General features: G+C 41.4%; 1 protein-coding gene across 1 annotated transcript in view; it reads left to right on the forward strand.

Annotated features, from left to right (window-relative positions):
* The window catches only part of OXCT1 (3-oxoacid CoA-transferase 1), an 83,346-nt gene that overhangs the window by 11,386 nt on the left and 54,868 nt on the right, over positions 1-17,092 (forward strand). Inside the window, exons 4-6 of the mRNA XM_048290859.1 lie at positions 5,557-5,692; positions 9,892-10,041; positions 11,756-11,862. Coding sequence (XP_048146816.1) covers positions 5,557-5,692; positions 9,892-10,041; positions 11,756-11,862 — 393 coding nt within the window. The remainder of the gene's footprint in view (positions 1-5,556; positions 5,693-9,891; positions 10,042-11,755; positions 11,863-17,092) is intronic.

A 17,092-nucleotide genomic window follows, 5' to 3' on the forward strand; every position in this document is an offset into this window, starting at 1 on the left:
AGGATTATACTTTATTTTTGTGGATCTAAGAATGTGTGTCCCTAAGAACTCAGGTGGTACCTCTATCCATATAACTTTCATGTTGGTAAAGTTTCCTGTTATAGTCAGGCACCCCTGTAAGCCTGAAAGCTTAAGACTCTGCAACTAAGAAATGCCAAGCAGGTAGTGATTGATGCATTCCTTTTAGTTGGGAAGCAGATCTACTCTTCCCTAGGAATTGTGGATCTGTCAGAAGACATAATTGCATGTAACTTGGAGCAAATCCTTTTGAAGACTGAAAAGCTGATGTTGCAAATAAAACCAGCCTCTCCTCTTCTACGTAGAGAATGTCAGAGGAAATGATTTCCTTTCCCCACTCCTAGCCTATTGCCAAGAAAATTTCTAGCTCTGGAACAGGTCCATTTGTTATCAAGTTTCATGCTTCGTTATGTAACACTTGGAGCTTATGAAAGCCTAAAAAGACTGGTCGTCTCTCTCCAGAAGGTGACAGGTGCCTTTACATAAAACGTTTTCCAGGAGTAGGACCAGCTATTACTATGCATTTTTTTTCAGCAACAGCTAGCTGCAGAAACTTCAGCTTCTGCCTGAGGTGGAGCCTTGCCTCAGGATTCTTACTGCATTCTTTTCCTTCTCAGGGGTGATGTAGTTACCCCCTTACCTTTCCAGTCTCCAAATTATGAGAGGAGAAAGATCAGGTGGTGTATCATGTTAGCTCCTTGGCCAACGTTTTAATTCTCCAGATCTCGAGATATTCATGTTAATATTTCATAATCAAGACTTCTGGTCTTGTGTAATCTCCCAGGAATATCACCTTCTGGAGAATCTTTGGACAATGACTGTAGGGGAAGCGATCTCTTTAAGAAATCTAGAAGGAAACTCTCATTCTAATTGATGCTGCTTGCCATCCAGTAAGGGCAGCCAGTCTATTCTGACCACACCCACTTTTTTTAGAAACAAATAAATGTCTTTACAAAGGCAGAGAGAGAGGAAAGTTGTAATTGTCCTATAATGTCTCCTTTTACTCAGAAAACCCCCTAACGATAAGCCATTGTATGTTTTGTGCCAGACTGTGTGACATTCCAAGTATCCATTTTTTCTGCATAAGAATGCAAATTTCTATTTCCTGCCTCATCAGGCTGTGCGGGGCTTGTTGGTGTGTGAGGCTTTTACCAGCTTGGAAACTTAGGTAATCTCTTCTTCACTGTAATGCTGGATGCTAGAATGTGTTATGCTTGAGCCACCAAAGAAGAAGGTCTGAGAGCTTCAGATTGTTGTTTATCTGCAGTGAGATACTGAAATGTTGCCTTCGACTCCTTCCAGTATACTGGAGATGTGTGGGCTAGATCTGTCTAGGAGTCATCTTTGGCTAATTTTTTTGATTACAAAAGGCCGACATAGTTTTTGACAGGAAGGTTTTGTGGGTCTGAGAGGGACAAAACAATAAGAGGCAGTGTATTGCTAGACAGTCAGACCTCCTTAATTTTTCTTGTCTGCATCAATAATTTGGGGAACTTGGGTCACCTATGTCTTTGATGAATGCCTAGTTAGATCTCTTTTCCTATATATGTTTCATGTATTCTGTTGATTCACTTTTCATCCTAATACAGAATGGGGAAACTTCTAGACATCCAAACAATTCTGAGGGTAAAAGAACACATTCACTGTCTAGCACTAATGTGCCAGCACACGAAACAACTATGTCAACTTCTGTCACGCCTTCTTCCTTCCTATCTAGAGCAACATATTTTTATTGCATTTACCTTTCTTTTAATTTTTAAAGGACTGAATCCAACTTTTGAAATAGGTGTATGGGATGTATTCTTTTCATGCACTCAGTAAAGGTTCTTTTTTTCTTTCTATGGTTGCTGTTTGACAGACGGAGTGTTGCCTACAACAATGCCTGCAGTATTTTAGGGGTAACATTTTGAGGGTAAACATAATTAAAGCTGAAAAGTTCAAAAAGCCCTTGTGCTTAAAACAACACAATCAAGAAAGCAACAAAATATGGAAAGGGAGAACAAGTAACTTAAAATCGCCATAGAATTGTTATATGGAAAGAATTTTCTGTAAACCAGAGGGTTTTGAAATTTGTAATCTGGGATAGAGACATCACATGAAAATCAAAGGGTAGGGGAAATAGGAGTGAGGACAGTGTTTTCTATGTGAAATATTTGTTTCTTAGGGTATTCAGATATAAGAGAAAAACATAGGAAACAAAAAATAGGTTGAAGTGCTCAAAATGGGTTTTGGGACGGAGATGAAAACTGATGCATGTGAGTGCAAAAGGGTTATTTTAGCTGGAAACCTGAAGATTGCAGATTGCACCCTCAAAAAAGATGGATGGCAGTCTATTTCTTTAAAGAAATTTACATCCAAAAAAACCGCGTATGAGTAATGGCAACAGGATTTTGTGACACTGCTCTGAAGATTAAATGCATGTAGGAGTTGAAGTAATTTTGTGTTACCAGGCAGGCAGAGCCTCCTGGTACAACGACTTTTGAAAGGTGAAATTCCTGTTCTCATTGTGCTAGGGAAATAAGGTTGTATGTGACCTGTGTGCACAGTAACAGATCCTCACAGCAATTTTGTTTGTGAACAAATTGGCTGCATTTGAGGTGAAGAGAAAGAGTGACTTAAGAAGTGAAGAACAACTTGGCATGACAAAATAACCTTTGACGTCTGAAGCGGCCACCTAAAACAGAGACTAGACAAGAATAAGGGAATAAAGGTAGGTATTTATTTGAAGGGCCTTCAAAGGTACACCGTGGGAAGCCAGAGGCTACTGCCAAGATGGACCCCAGGATGGACAACAGGTCACGAATTCTTCTCGCTTTTATAGGTTTGGTTCATTAGCACATCAGGGTTAATTCTCCAATTAAAGCTTCAGTTAATGATGTAGTTTCCCACAGCTTGCCCCCCTTAGAGGCTCTTTTGTTTACACATTTTGGGCCTACAATGGTCTGAGTGTCCTTGAAGAGCAGGCCTGGAGAGGCTTTGTTATGTCTACCTAGCATGAGAGAGCAGAAATTAAGAGGCTACAAGAAACTTCAGAGTTACACACTAAGCACTACAGGATTTGAAAAATATAAAAGTTAAAACCTAAGGCATCATCTTTGTGCAACTTTCTGTTTAATTTCTTCATAACTACTGAGTTTCTTTTGAGAGAACATTCCTCACAGTAGTAGATCAGGGAATCAAGTGTATCCACATGGAATCCTGCAGGATGATACACAAAGTCCTGTTAAGGATAATATGCTTCAGTAGCTGCTTCTGAGAATGTAGGAGGAAGGATTATGGATCTTAGTGAAATGAAGCAGAAATTCCTTTAACCGTTACAAATCTGACCCTCTGTTGCCATCCTTTCTTAAGTGAATGCACACTCAGTATTTCATTGTTTGCATGCAGAAGTGCTTGTTTCTATTTGGTAACTTCCAAGATTTGTAATGATCAGAGCAGTGTTAACCACCTGAATGATACACAGAAATTGTAAACTCTGGCTTGCAAGCAGTTCAGGAAGCTTCCCCTTGTTCTTGCACTAGAAAGCACTGCAGAATTTTGTTTAAATTCTCTACTTTCTCCACACAGTGCTGTAGTTATACCAACCTGTTTAACCCCCATCAGATATTGGCTGCCCTGTTACATTCATTTACTACCTTTTATAATGAGAGATCAGGGTTTGATGGTTTTCATGTGAGAGGAATTGCCCTGCTTTAAATTAACCTATACAGGAAATTCTGGCTTTTTTATTTTTATTCTATTTTGTAATCCCTTTTGCCCACAAGACTCCTCTTTCTTCTCTATTCTCAGCTCTTCTAGTTTCAAACTGCAGGATTTGTTTTCTTGCAGGGAATTAGAAACACAGGTTGTTTCTAGGCAACGCACATTTTAGTCCCAAGGCTTTGGCACCACAACTCTTTGGAAGTTGCATCACAGTTAGATTTTTAGGTTTTTTTAGTAGGTCAGAGTTGGAGAGTAGAGCAAGCTTGTATAATAAGTCGCATTCTTTTGTATCTAGAGAACATAGAATAAATTCAGAGAACCAGATGAGAGAAGCTTGTTTCACTTCCTCTCATCCAGTTTCCAAAATGCTTGAGTATGCACTGAAGTGGACCATCTCCTTAAAATAGGCCTAACCTTAAAATAGTGCTCATGATGCATGCAGTTGCGAAGGCATTGTGACTGCATGTCTGTCCATGCAACTCTTGGAGCATTGTGGTCGGAGATGAGGAACTGGTGCTGGTCCTGCTTGCTCAGCCCCTCTCCCTTCACCAGCAGCACTGCAGCCTGTGCTATGGCTGGCAAGCATTACTACTTTTATATTTGAAAATGGATACTGCATAATAGTAAAGTTGTTGAACCTGGTCCTTTTTTGGAGCTCTTCTTCAGGAATGGTGTTTTCAACAGGATTCATATATTGTAGGCATGTGTGTGTTAATTACGAAGTGCTGAATACTTGACATCTTAAAGGATTATTGTAATATTTTTCTATATTTCTTATCCTGAAATGTCAACCCGTTGTGTGGATAATTAAATAATATTGAATCGACCCAACTAATGGCAGATATACATCATTTTTTGTGAGGTAATTCTGGATCATGGCATCTTTTTTATAGAGGGACTGGAAGGTCTGAGTTCTCTGCTTATATGATGCAGAGACCAACATAAATGTGCAGGAGCTTCACACACATGTACCACTCTGCTGGCATGCTGCATAATGTGCTGGAAAAGTGAAAGAAACATGTCTTTATCATATCATCTATGTTTATTTCCATATTTATATATTAACCTCGTATTTCCTGGAATTGAAGTAGCATTTTTTACAGAGCATCTTGGTTGCAGGAATGCTTGAAAAATGTTCCTAATCTAATAGTACACAATATACCATGACAAACATCACAAAGGATATCAGCATTTTAGAAGCCCTGGCACAAGAAAAGTGTTGTCTAACATCTCTGGCATTCAGTTTCAGCTGACATAGACAAGAAAATCTTGTTTGTAGTGCCCAAACCCTTTGTTGGAGTAGGTGGTTATTTAGTAAGAAATTAAATTATTTACTATAATAACAAAATTTAAATACAAACATTCTCTTACCTCATACAGAAATTAGCATTATAAATACAAATGTGCCTTTCTCCTTGGGCTGCTAAGCAATCACTTGCCTTTTTCCTGGTGAGCAGGAGTGTAAACAAAAATATATCTGTATTCACTCAAAGCCATGTCTGACTTTTTATTAATTTGGTAAGGCTTTTAAAAGGAGTAGATACGTAAAATAACGCCACTTGTCAAGCTGTTACTTTTAGCTGTTAACATGTGAAATGGCTTTAAAGGGAAGTTTTGTATGTATTCCATATCTTGGAGGAGACGAGGCCTGAACACTGAAATCTTAGATTTTAATTGTAGCTTTGATGCTTTTCCCCCCTAAAAGCTGGAATTTGGTTTTTGTCTTCAATTCCTTATGTGTGGGGGAGATAACTTTGTTCTTTCTTGTTAAGTCATTACAGCTTATCAAGTGCTTTGTTTACAACAAAACTCTATTGTCTGGATTTTTCTACACAGTGTTGACAATTTTGGACTTGGTCTTCTGCTTCAGACAAAGCAGATAAAGCGCATGGTGTCATCATATGTTGGTGAGAACGCTGAATTTGAACGCCAGTATTTATCTGGTGAGCTTGAAGTTGAGCTTACACCACAGGTAAGGAGTGTCTCTAAGAGACTGGTGATTTTTTTCCATCTAAAATACTGAGTAGAATAATGCTTAAGTGCTCTTATGAAATTGTTTTGCAATCCAAATGTTTTGCTTGTGTGCAGAAGGCACTTGCCATCTGTGGTAGGCTCACCCTGACTGGACTACAGGTGTCCACCAAAGCTGCACTCTCACTCCCCTCAGCTGAACAGGGGAAAGAAAATATAACAAAAGACTCATGAGTTAAGTAAAGGGAGAGATCCCTCACCAGTTATGATCATGGGCGTCACAAACTCAGCTTGGGGAAATTAATTTAGTTTACACCAATCAAATCAGAGTAGGCTAAGAGAAGTAAAACCAAATCTTAACATGTCTTCCCACTACACACGCTTTGCCCCAACCCTCCCTTCTTCCCAGCTGTAACTTTATTCACAGTTTACTCTGCCTCCTCTCTGCTAGTGGCACAGGGGGAGGAGGGAATAGTGGGTTGTGGTCAGTTCATGACACATTGTGCTGCTCTTTCCTGCTCAGGAGGACCCCTCATGCTCTTCCCCTGTTCCAGTGTGGGTCCCTTCCACAGGATGCAGTCCTTCAGGAACAGGCTGCTCCAACATGAGTCCCCTGTGGGGTCACAAGTCCTGACAGGAAACATGCTCCAGCGTGGGCTCCTCTTTCCATGGGGCCACAGGTCCTGCCAGGATCCTACTCCGGCATGGGCTTCCCATGGGGTCACAGCCTTCTTTCAGGCCTTTGCCTGCTTAGGCATTGGGTCCTCCAGTGGCTGCAGGTGGATTTGTGCTCCCATGTGGCCCACCATGGGCTGCAGGGGCACAGCTGCCTCATCATGGGCTGCAGGGTAATCTCAGCTCCAGCACCTGGTGCACTTCCTCTCTCCTCCCTTACTCACCTTGGTGCCTGCAGAGCTGTTCCTCTCACATATTCTCACTTCTCTCTACTCTTGGATGCACTTACATCTCTGTGAGAAGTTCTTTCTCCTTCAATATGCTGTCCCAGAGGCGCTAGCACTCTTGATAATGGACTCAGCCTTGGAACCAGCTGGCACTGGCTCTGTGGACATTGGGGGAAGCTTCTGGAATCTTTTCACAGAAGCCATCCCTCTAACTACCAAAACCTTGCAAACCCAATACACCATCTTAGGGTCCAGCATCTGTTAAGAACTGGCTGTCTGTGTAAATTCCTTTAATGGAATTAATTAATTAATAATAAATTATATTCATTTGAAGTTCTTATATATATATACACACTTATGTATATTTTATTGAAGATTGTAGAAGAAGGCATAAAGTATACTCAGCACTGTGGCCGCATATAAAGGGAAGGAAGTCAAGGAGCTGCTCTGTTCCCATCCTGGTGGCAGGTTTTGGGTATGTTGGGTGTGCAATGCCTGCCATCTAGTGGGCTGGAATCAAATTAGGAGATACCATTCCTTGTGAGACAAAACCCTTTTTGGCTTGTTCATTAACTCTTAACGAAATTAATATTTGCATACTGTTATGAGCCAATTTACAACTTTACTTTTTAGCACCATATTTTTAATTATTTTAGCTCTGCTCAGCTACTCAAATAGCATGAATGCAATGAGATCTTAAAATCGTCAGTATCAGTTATGTTCTATAGAGATTAACTTTTGTGAAGTTGGTGCTCTAACTTTGAAGCCTACAGCATGGTAGTGTGTAGCACTTTCAGAGGTGACACACAACCTTTGGGCTTTAAACAGCTATTCAAGTTTCTGGGAAAAACAACTGTGGTAAGTTTGTATTGAGAATAGTCTCTTGAGCTCCCTCTTTTGTGAATCACAGAATCACAGAATGGGTCAGGTTGGAAAGGGCCTACAGTGGGTCATCTAGTCCATCCTCCCTGCTCAAGCATCTGGTCCAACCTCCCTGCTCATCCCAGAGCACATGGCACAGGATTGTGTCCAGGTGGTGCTTGGATATCTCCAGTGAGGGAGGCTCTGTGACCTCCCTGGGCAGCCTGTTCCAGTGTGTGGTCAGTGTCACAGTAAAGAAGTTCTTCCTCATGTTCAGGTGGATCTTCCAAATGCATCTGGTTTTGCCCATTGCCTCTTGTCCCATTGCTTGGCACCAATGGACAGGACCTGGCTGCATCCTCTTGGCACCCCTTGTTCAGATACTTACAGGCATTGGTGAGGTTCCCTCTCAGTCGCCTCTTCTTGAGGCTGAACAGGCCCAGCTCCCTCAGCCTTTCCTTGTAAGAGGGATGCTCCAGTCCCTTGATCATCTTTGTTACCCTTCACTGGAACCACTCCAGGGGCTCCATGTCTCTCTTGTCGTGAGGAGCCCAGAACTAGGCATAGCAGCCCAGACACAGTCTCACCAGGGCTCAGTAGAGGGGCAGGGTCAGCTCCCACGACCTGTTGCAAATGCTCTTCCTGATGCACCCTGGGATACCACTGGGCTTGACCACAAGGACACGCTGCTGGCTCATGGTCAGCTTGTTGCCCACCAGGAGCCCTAGGTCGTTCTTCACCAACCTGCTGACCAGCAGGTCAGCCCCCAGCCTGTACTGGTGCATGGGATCATTCCTCCTCAGGTGCAGGACCCTGCATTTTCCCTTGCTGAATTTCAGATTGTTCTTCTCTGCCCATCTCTCTGACCTGTCAAGGTCCTTCCGAAGGGCTGCACAGCACTATGTGGTATTGGCTGCTCCTCCCAGCTTTGTGTCATCAGCAAACTCGTTGGGGAGGCATCTGCGCCTTCCTCCAAACCGTTGGTGAATGAGTTAAACAAAAAAGGCCTCCAACTACACCCTGTGCCGCTGATTATGATGCTCTGGGATCAGCTGTTCAGCCAGTTCTCAATCCACCTCACTGTCCTCTCATCAATTCCAGACTTCCTGAGCTTACCTATGAGGATGCTGTGAGAGAATGTTTGTTAGAATTCCACACCTGAATGGAAAAGTTTCTTTTATACCCAGTCAGCAGACCTGAAAATAGCCAGACACTTGTCATATCTATGTTTCAAATGTCACAAATCTCACAATGCATTTTTTCCTTCCTATTTAATGTTCAGTACTTTCACCTAGAAGACTGTGAACTCCTTAGACGTGTAGTTGGCTTTGTGGATTACAGATAATCTATGTAGATCCAGCATTGAAATAATGGGTTTACACTGTGTAATGGTAAATGTAATTGCTTACTAGGAGATGTGGGGATTTGAAATATTTGTGTCAGAAAAAATAGTCTTTTGTAAAAAAGTTTGGTGTAACCTTAGGCAAAATTGGAGACTTTTGTATTATTGTTGCACCGTAAGGGAGATGTCATGGTGAGATCTTGAAATGCTAAGGCTTCTTAAAACACAGGACCCTGTATCATTGCATGGTTTGCATCTGCCTCTTCCCATCATTTTGAAAACCAACCAGAAGTCATCGTTCTTCTTGCAGGATAACTGGGGAAAATGCAAATGATGTTATAGAGGCTGTTAAGCTGGATAATTGACCATGATGGTCTTGTCTTGCTTTGAATACAGGAAAATATATTTAAAAAAAAAATCCAGGAAATTACACTAATGAAAAGCAAACACACATTTGTGGCTCTAAGTCCAAAATTAAGGCAAATGAGGACTTTCTGCTGTTAGTATCTGTGCTACAGCTGGACATAGAGAAGAGTGCAGACAGGGTGGTCAAACAGCATAAAAACTGCTCTGTTAGCTTTTTGGTATTCTTGGCACGGGCAACCCAGATCACTGGACTCCCTCTTCCTTTCTCAGTCTGTCATGCTTGGCTGCTTCAACTTGGAGTGGATTCTGAAGTTTTTCTTAGGATGTTGTAGAATGAACATCAACTGTTAGAGAAGAAAAACCTTCTAGGATATGTAGCCAGGTGGGAAAAAGAGCTCTGTACTATGCTTAAGAATAATGGGTTGGGAAACAAACTGAAGGAGAGGAGACTCAGCCAAGTGCTGGGGCCTGGAATTTGGCAGGTAGTTGTATGACAGTGTCATCTCAAGCAATTTATGACTGTGTGACAAGCATTTCTTGCCATATCCAGTACCTGTCCCACATAGGGAAGCTAAAATGTGAGGAAGAAATAGATGATCCCATCTGTCTACTTAGTACAGAAGGAAAAGCTCCAAATGACGGGATATAAAATAAAGTTAATTCAAGCCATTCATCGAAGTTTTATCTCTTGTTCCCAAATGATGATTTTTTAAATATGTTTTTCTGTAGGGTACACTTGCTGAACGTATTAGAGCAGGAGGAGCAGGAATCCCAGCATTTTACACCAGTACTGGCTATGGGACTCTGGTGCAGGAAGGGGGTGCACCCATCAAGTACAACACAGATGGCACCATTGCCATTGCCAGCCAGCCAAGAGAGGTAAGAGGTCTGATTGCCATTAGGAAGCCTGCAGCTTTGAAAAATGAGTTTCTAACATATTTACAAGATAAACAGGAGTTTAAGAAGGTATTAAGTTTAACCTTACTGTATTCAATTAACTGGATGTCTGTGGTACACATTAGTTTTGCTCCCATTGCTTACTGCTGTCCTCTGTGATGTGTTCGAAAAGTTTTTGAAGAGTTAGAGTGATTTAGCATCAAGAACTGGTCCAAGTGAAAGCCTGCCTTCCTGAGTTACTCTTCACTTGACTGTTCTCTGACCAGGTTTGCTGTGTATTCAAACAAATTTTGTACCAGGCCACTGCAGTGCATAGAGGTATTTGAGAACAATCTCCTGTTAGGGGGCAGGTGCTCTTCAGATACTGTGCCTTGCAGTAAGCAGCCCTGCAGCTGTACATGGAGCTTCAGCCTTAGAAGAAATGGGACATTTTCCTGCTAAACTGGGAAGAGCTCAGTTGACACAAATTTCAGGAAATGCATTTCCCAATCTTTGAAATGCAATTTATTCTCAGTATTTAAAACTGCAAAGAAATAAAAAGACTGTATGTGGCTTTCAAGGGAGAAACAAGGGTTTCATTTTGAAATTGTATGTAGAATTTGGAGAAGGGAAGAGAGATCTGCCGTAATTTTTCTTGAAGAAATTGGTGGGACTAATATTGTGTGTTCCAATTAGGCTGCATAGAACATTAAATTTCACCTCAAGAAATCTCTGCGGTAAAGGTAATTACGCCGTAACCCATGATTTTCATGTATGTTATACATGACTATTTGCAGCATCTAGACATTGACATAGTCTTTTTTATTCCCTTAATTTTTATACTGTTTTACCATTTGGAGGAATATTTTGTTCATTAAATAGCTTATAATTTTAATACATTTTTTCTTCCTTTGTTTTTCTTTTGACATTTGTGGGAAAATCTCCCTTACTCTCCTCAATCTAATAACTGAGGGGTGCTAATAACATGACTAGCATGATTATTTCAATTCCATTCTCCATATCCATTTTCCACAGAAGTGTCATTTTATAATAGCTCAGATCTCCTTTTATGGTACTGGAAAACTGACTTATGTACACTTTTCTCATACTTCCTCTCCCTTTCAGCAATTTTAAAAAGCTCTCAAGTAATATTTGTGTATACTCTCACCTTCTACATTGTTAAGAGTGGTGGATTCATCTCTCTCTGTAGGATCAAAAGACTAGCTGTGTCCCTGTTCCATATTTTGGCTTCAGGCACAGTATCATTCATTGCAAATATTGATCATAAATGCAGGGAAAACCAAATTAAATTCAGCCTGTCAGATGACATGATTCGAGTAGTCTGTCTCAAGCTGACTTAATTTTGGATTTGGGGTTTCTGATGGTGGGCAGTGTTTACGAACTTTTTCAATAGTTCTACTTTAGCACCTCAATTTTTGGTTAGCTGGTAGATGTGCAGGACAAAGCATGTCTAATTCCAGTAGATGGAGCAGGAGGAATATGGATTCTCATGCTGTTTCACTGGAGACACTATGATAAAACTGGGGTTTACAGCCTTTCCATGCTTCTCTGTTATTATACAGTTTTTCAGTTAAAACTTTACATACTACAAAAAGAAGTCAAAATATAAGTCTGCAAAACTGACCCTTAAAATAAGTATTACATGTGAAATCTGTTGGAAGAAACCTACATCTCAACTTTTTACTTTTCTCTGTAGGTGAGGGAGTTTGATAGCCGTCACTTTATTCTGGAGAAATCGATTACAGGAGATTTTGCTCTTGTGAAGGCATGGAAGGCTGATCGTGCAGGAAACATCATTTTCAGGTATGACTCGTTTACTGGTGGGAAAATATTGTTTTACAGTTTAGATAATGAGAAGGAGAATCCTGCTTCTTGTGTTATGGCAAAGTAATGTTCTACTGATTTCACATTCTTTCATATTGCCTTTCCCTACTGTCAAATTACACTGCTATAAACCACCAAAATTTAATTACTTTTTCTAATGAATTTTGAGAATTCAAACATAGCTATGCAATAAAACATTGGTAGTTAAAAATGGGACACAGCAGACCAAAGTTGTTACGATGACTGTTGAGAAATTTAGTGACATTCCCTTCTTTCAATTTTCATGTTAGTTTGGGTCCTTTTTCTTGAGCAATGAAAGGCTGACCCAAGAAGTGCAGGTTCATGTATGACAGAAGAGAAGGGAACTGAGTCAGTCTTCTTGCCAGCCAGTGATGGGAAAACTGATTCTGTCTAAAGAAAACTGTGTTAAAGTTGATTTGATCTCAGTGGTGTAGGGAAAGGCATCATATGAATTTAAACATCTTTTCAATGAAAAGTTTGATGTTGCACTACTGAGAAAATCTTTTATATGAGTTACTCTGTTTGTGTTCTGGTTTGTCCTGAACTGAAACAGAAGAGAGGTTTGCTTATGTTTAATGCCTGGTTTTTATTTGTTTGTCTTATGGCTACCAGATGAAAAGGTAAGTGTTGTAGTTATCCCTTGCAGTTTATTACAAGAAGATGCTGATTGAGAGTCTTTGTATGTATTAGAACAAACAAGGAGTTGGAAAAGCAACTGAAAAATATGTGTAAAAATCAATACCCATAAAGTAATGCTTTTCTTTATGTGTATATGTGTGTGTGTATATATGTATCTCCTCATAATTAATACTAAATTAAAATACTTGAAAATTAACGAACAAGTTTTTATTTTGCCCAACTCTTGACATCCTGACTTGCCCACTAGCAAGACAATATGGTTTCTGATTGAAAGCCGAACTTTTTTGTGTGTGTGCAGATGAATTTGATGGCTGCTAAACTGCTTTCCTTAGGCTCTGGTACATTGAATTCATGAAACAGTGTTCCCCCTTGGCCTTGGCTTTGATCCTGAGCCACTGCTCTCTGTGCTTTTATCCTGTATCTATCTACTGATGCATAGTACATACCTCTGAAAAGTTCTTTCATTCTCCACAGAAACAGACTAGTTGTGATCTCCTTTTATGTCCTGTTATCCTCTATGCCTTTCCTTCTTCCTGTTCCTTCCAGAAGTCTTCATATGTCTCCCACATTCACACAATACAACTGATACCAGGTACTACTTCCATCTGGAGTGAAGACCTAAAAATCTTGATTCCTTCCTTCAACTGTAACTCATCAAAGATGGAAACAAATCATCACCTGGTGTCCTATTCCATACAGAATATTGCTAGCTCAAAGGAATTGGCTTATGATAAGCCATGACCTATTCTGTTTCTGGATGAGACATGATTATCTGATGACATAGAGCAGAAACATAGGCTTGTCTTTTAACTTGCCGTCTGTTACCACTTTCACAGCAGTGTGGTACTATTCGTTGTGTGTTTCCTGTGACTCTGTGGAGCCAGTAGCAATCGTGTAAGTCTCTGCCAAACTGTTAATCACCCTGGAGCTAAGAGCTTTCATAAATTTAAAGGATGGACTTTAGGTACACTTACTTGGACCGCAGGCTGGCATTAATTTTTTTGCTATTCTCATACATCAAGCTATACTGTTTTCTTGGAATCTAGAATGGCACCAACTTCTTTAGAAAGCTGTTTTTAAAACTGTTTGTTTTGGGGATTTTTTTGAAGTGATACTTCATGGGTCCTGGATCTTTTGTTCCATACAGCACATTGTGGCTTCTTTCATTCCAGGCATCTTCATGCTGAGTGGACTATTCTGCACCACTTATCAGTGGTTATCTTTTGTCTAACAAAGGCCTATGTCTGACTCAACAGGTAATAGCTTTTAGGTACAGTACACCACTAGCAAGACAAATAATCCAAGACTCCCTCAAACATTATGAAACAATCTCACCTTGTTCCTATGATAACTGAAAAGATACATGGGCATTTTGCTTTGTTAGTCTGATGCAGGTGCTAGTTCTACTTAGCTGAACAGAGTGTCTCCAGGTCTTAACCTCCCTTAAAGCTTTGCTCATTAGGGACAACATCAGGGAGTGCCACTGCTTCTGTTGATAGTCACCAAAGAATCCCAGAATGGCCTGGTTTGGAAGGGACCTTAAAGATCATTCAGTTCCAGCCCTGGCTGTGGACAGGAATACCCTTCACTGGGTTAGGTTGCTCAAAGATCCATCGAGCCTGGCCTTGAACACTTCTGGGGATGGGGGATCCACAACTTCTCTGGGCAACCTGTTTTAGTTCCTCACCGCCTTCAGTAAAGAATTTCTCCCCACTATAAAATCTAAACCTCCCCTCTCAGTTTGAAGCCATTCTCCTTTGTTTTGTCACCACATGCTCTTGTGAAAAGTCTCTTTCCGTTGGTCTTGAATACTCCCTTCAGGTCACCCTGAAGCCTTCTCTTTTCCAGGCTTAACAATTCAAATTCTGTCAACATTTCCTTGTAGGAGAGGTTCTCTATCCTTCTAATCATCTTGGTAGCCTCTGGACTGGCTCCAGCAGGTCCCTGTCCTTCCTGTGCAGGGACCCCAGAGCTGGATGCAGTGCTCCAGGTGGGTCTCAGCAGAGCGGAGCAGAGGGGCAGAATCCTCTCCCTCCCCTGCTGCCCACCGGGCTCTGGATGCAGCCCAGGACATGTTTGGCTCCCCAAGTCCTGCTGGGCAGGGCTGCTCTTGGTCTGTTCATGCCCAGCCTGTGCTGATACTGGGGGTTGTCCCTCCCCAGGTGCAGCACCAATACTTGGTCTTGTTAAACCTCATCAGATCCCCATGGGCCCCTTCTTGAGTTTGTCCAGGTCCCTCTGGATGGCATCCCATCCTTCAGGTGTGTCATCAGCACCACTCAGCTTGGTGTCATCTGCTAATTTGCTGAGAGTGCACTCGATTCCTTCATCTATGTCATTAATGGAGGTACTAAATAACACTGGTCCCAGTACAGACCCCTGAGGGATGTCACTTGTCACTGATGTCCCCTGGGACTCTGAGCCATTGACCATTAACCTCTGGGTGTGACTGTTGAACCAATGCCTCATCTACCAAACAGCTTATGCAATCAAATCCATCTCTCTCCAAATGAGAGACAATGATGTTGTAGGGCTGTAAAGCCATTTCAAAGGCTTTACAGAAGTGCAGAAAAATGACATCTTTAGCCATTTCCTGTCCACTGATGTAGTTGCTCCATCACAGAAGGCCACTATATTGGTCAGGCAGGACTTGCCGTCAGTGAGGCTGTGCTGGCTGTCCTGAATCACCTTCCTTGTCCTCCCTGTGACTTAGCACACCTTCTAGGACTATGCGCCATGATCTTCCCAGGCACAGAGGTGAGGCAGAGGTCAGTAGTTCCTAGGGTCCTCCTCTATGCTTTTTTAAAAGGTGGGAACCATCTTTCCCTGTTTCCAGTCACCTGGTACTTCACCTGACTGCCATTACTTTTCAAATATCATGGAGAATGACTTGTCTGCCTCCTTTGGTTCCCCTCCTTTTTCATCTGGTACCATTCTGCTTTGGAGTTGTTCTAGCCCAAAGTACTTTGACTTTCCAAGCAAGCGTGTGGCTTGGTGGTGATGGAAACAGACTGTTGTCAAAGGAGCAGGAATGTTGAAGGGATAACCTGAGTCAGAGCCTCTGCTGTCAGTCATGTCTGGTCATCTCTTCGTGCTTCAACTGGTTCTGTAATACATAAATTCAGCTCATACCTGAGGTGTCTCTGCACTGTCATATCATTAGGTATGTAGTGGATGCAGTTTTTTGGTTTAGTCTAGTTTGCTGTCTTTTGCCTCTGGGAGAAAAGATGTCATACCTTTAGGTCAGCTTAGAAATCCAGTGGAACAATGGAACTTTGTAGGCATTGCTGAATCTAGATGTCCAGAAAATGATCTTAAAAGAAAAAGGCAACTTTGTCTAGCTAGTGTTTGAATTTCCTACTGCTAACTCTTTAACGTTATTCTGTGTTGGAAAATAAATGTAGTGCTTCTGGTTTTTCTCCTTCTGGATGATGTGCTCTTTAGAAATAAGGCCTTTGATCCCATAAAACTTCTGGGTGGTGTGTTGTTTAGAAATAAAGCCTTTGATCCTGTAAAAGACTGCTGCTTCTGAAACAACTTTACTAACTCAAGAAAAGTCTAAATGGTGGAAACTTTTATAAATTATATCAGATTAGAGCCCATTAGCTCTTCTTAATGTCAGATTAATATTGAAATGTTTTCTTGTAGTTTTTTCCCTATGTAAAAGTAATTTTATATCAGTTTCTTTTACTGGCAGAGTAGCCACTACAATCTTGAGAAAGTCTTTGGCTCAGAAAAGTAGTCACATGGGATGAAATACTGAATTGTTAGTTTTGTCATCTTCGTTCCCCCACCTGTACCCATTTCTCAGCTATTTTAATTCAGCTTTTGTAACTCCGTTTTTCTTGTCATTTGCTCCTTTACCTAGTTTATGGTAGTTTTTCCTGAAACACTGCTAACTAGTATTGTATTCATCTCTCAGAGGAGAATATAAATTCATGTGGGTTTTTTTCCTGTTGTTTCTTATTCTTACATCCTTCTTTTGAGCCACCAAGAAGACCCATGGGCAGAAGATATTAATAGAATCTTAGAATCATAGCATATGCTGAGTTGGAAGGGACCCACAAGGATCATCAAATCCAACTCCTGGCCCTGCACAGCACCATCCCCAAGAGTCACACCATGTGCCTGAGAGCATTGTCTCACATCATGAACTCTGTCAGGCTTAGTACTGTGACCACTTCCCTGGGGACCCTGTTCCAGTGCCCAACCACCCTCTGGGTGAAGAACCTTTTCCTGATACCCAACCTAAACCTCCCCTGACTCAGCTTCAGGCCATTCCCTCGGGTCCTGTCATTGTCACCACAGAGCAGAGATCAGTGTCTGCCCCTCCTCTTCCCTTCACAAAGAAGTTGTAACTGCAATGAGCTCTCTCCTCAGTCTCCTCCAGGCTGAACAGACCAAGTGACCTCAGCCACTCTTCATTCGGCTTCCTCTTAAGGCCCTTCATCATCCTTGTGACCCTCCTTTAGACACTCTCTAATAGTTTAATATCCTTTTTATGTTGTGGCACCCAAAACTGCCACCAGGACTCAAGGTGAGAATACCC

Source organism: Corvus hawaiiensis, chromosome Z, assembly GCF_020740725.1.
Source record: "Corvus hawaiiensis isolate bCorHaw1 chromosome Z, bCorHaw1.pri.cur, whole genome shotgun sequence".
NCBI lineage: Eukaryota > Metazoa > Chordata > Aves > Passeriformes > Corvidae > Corvus > Corvus hawaiiensis.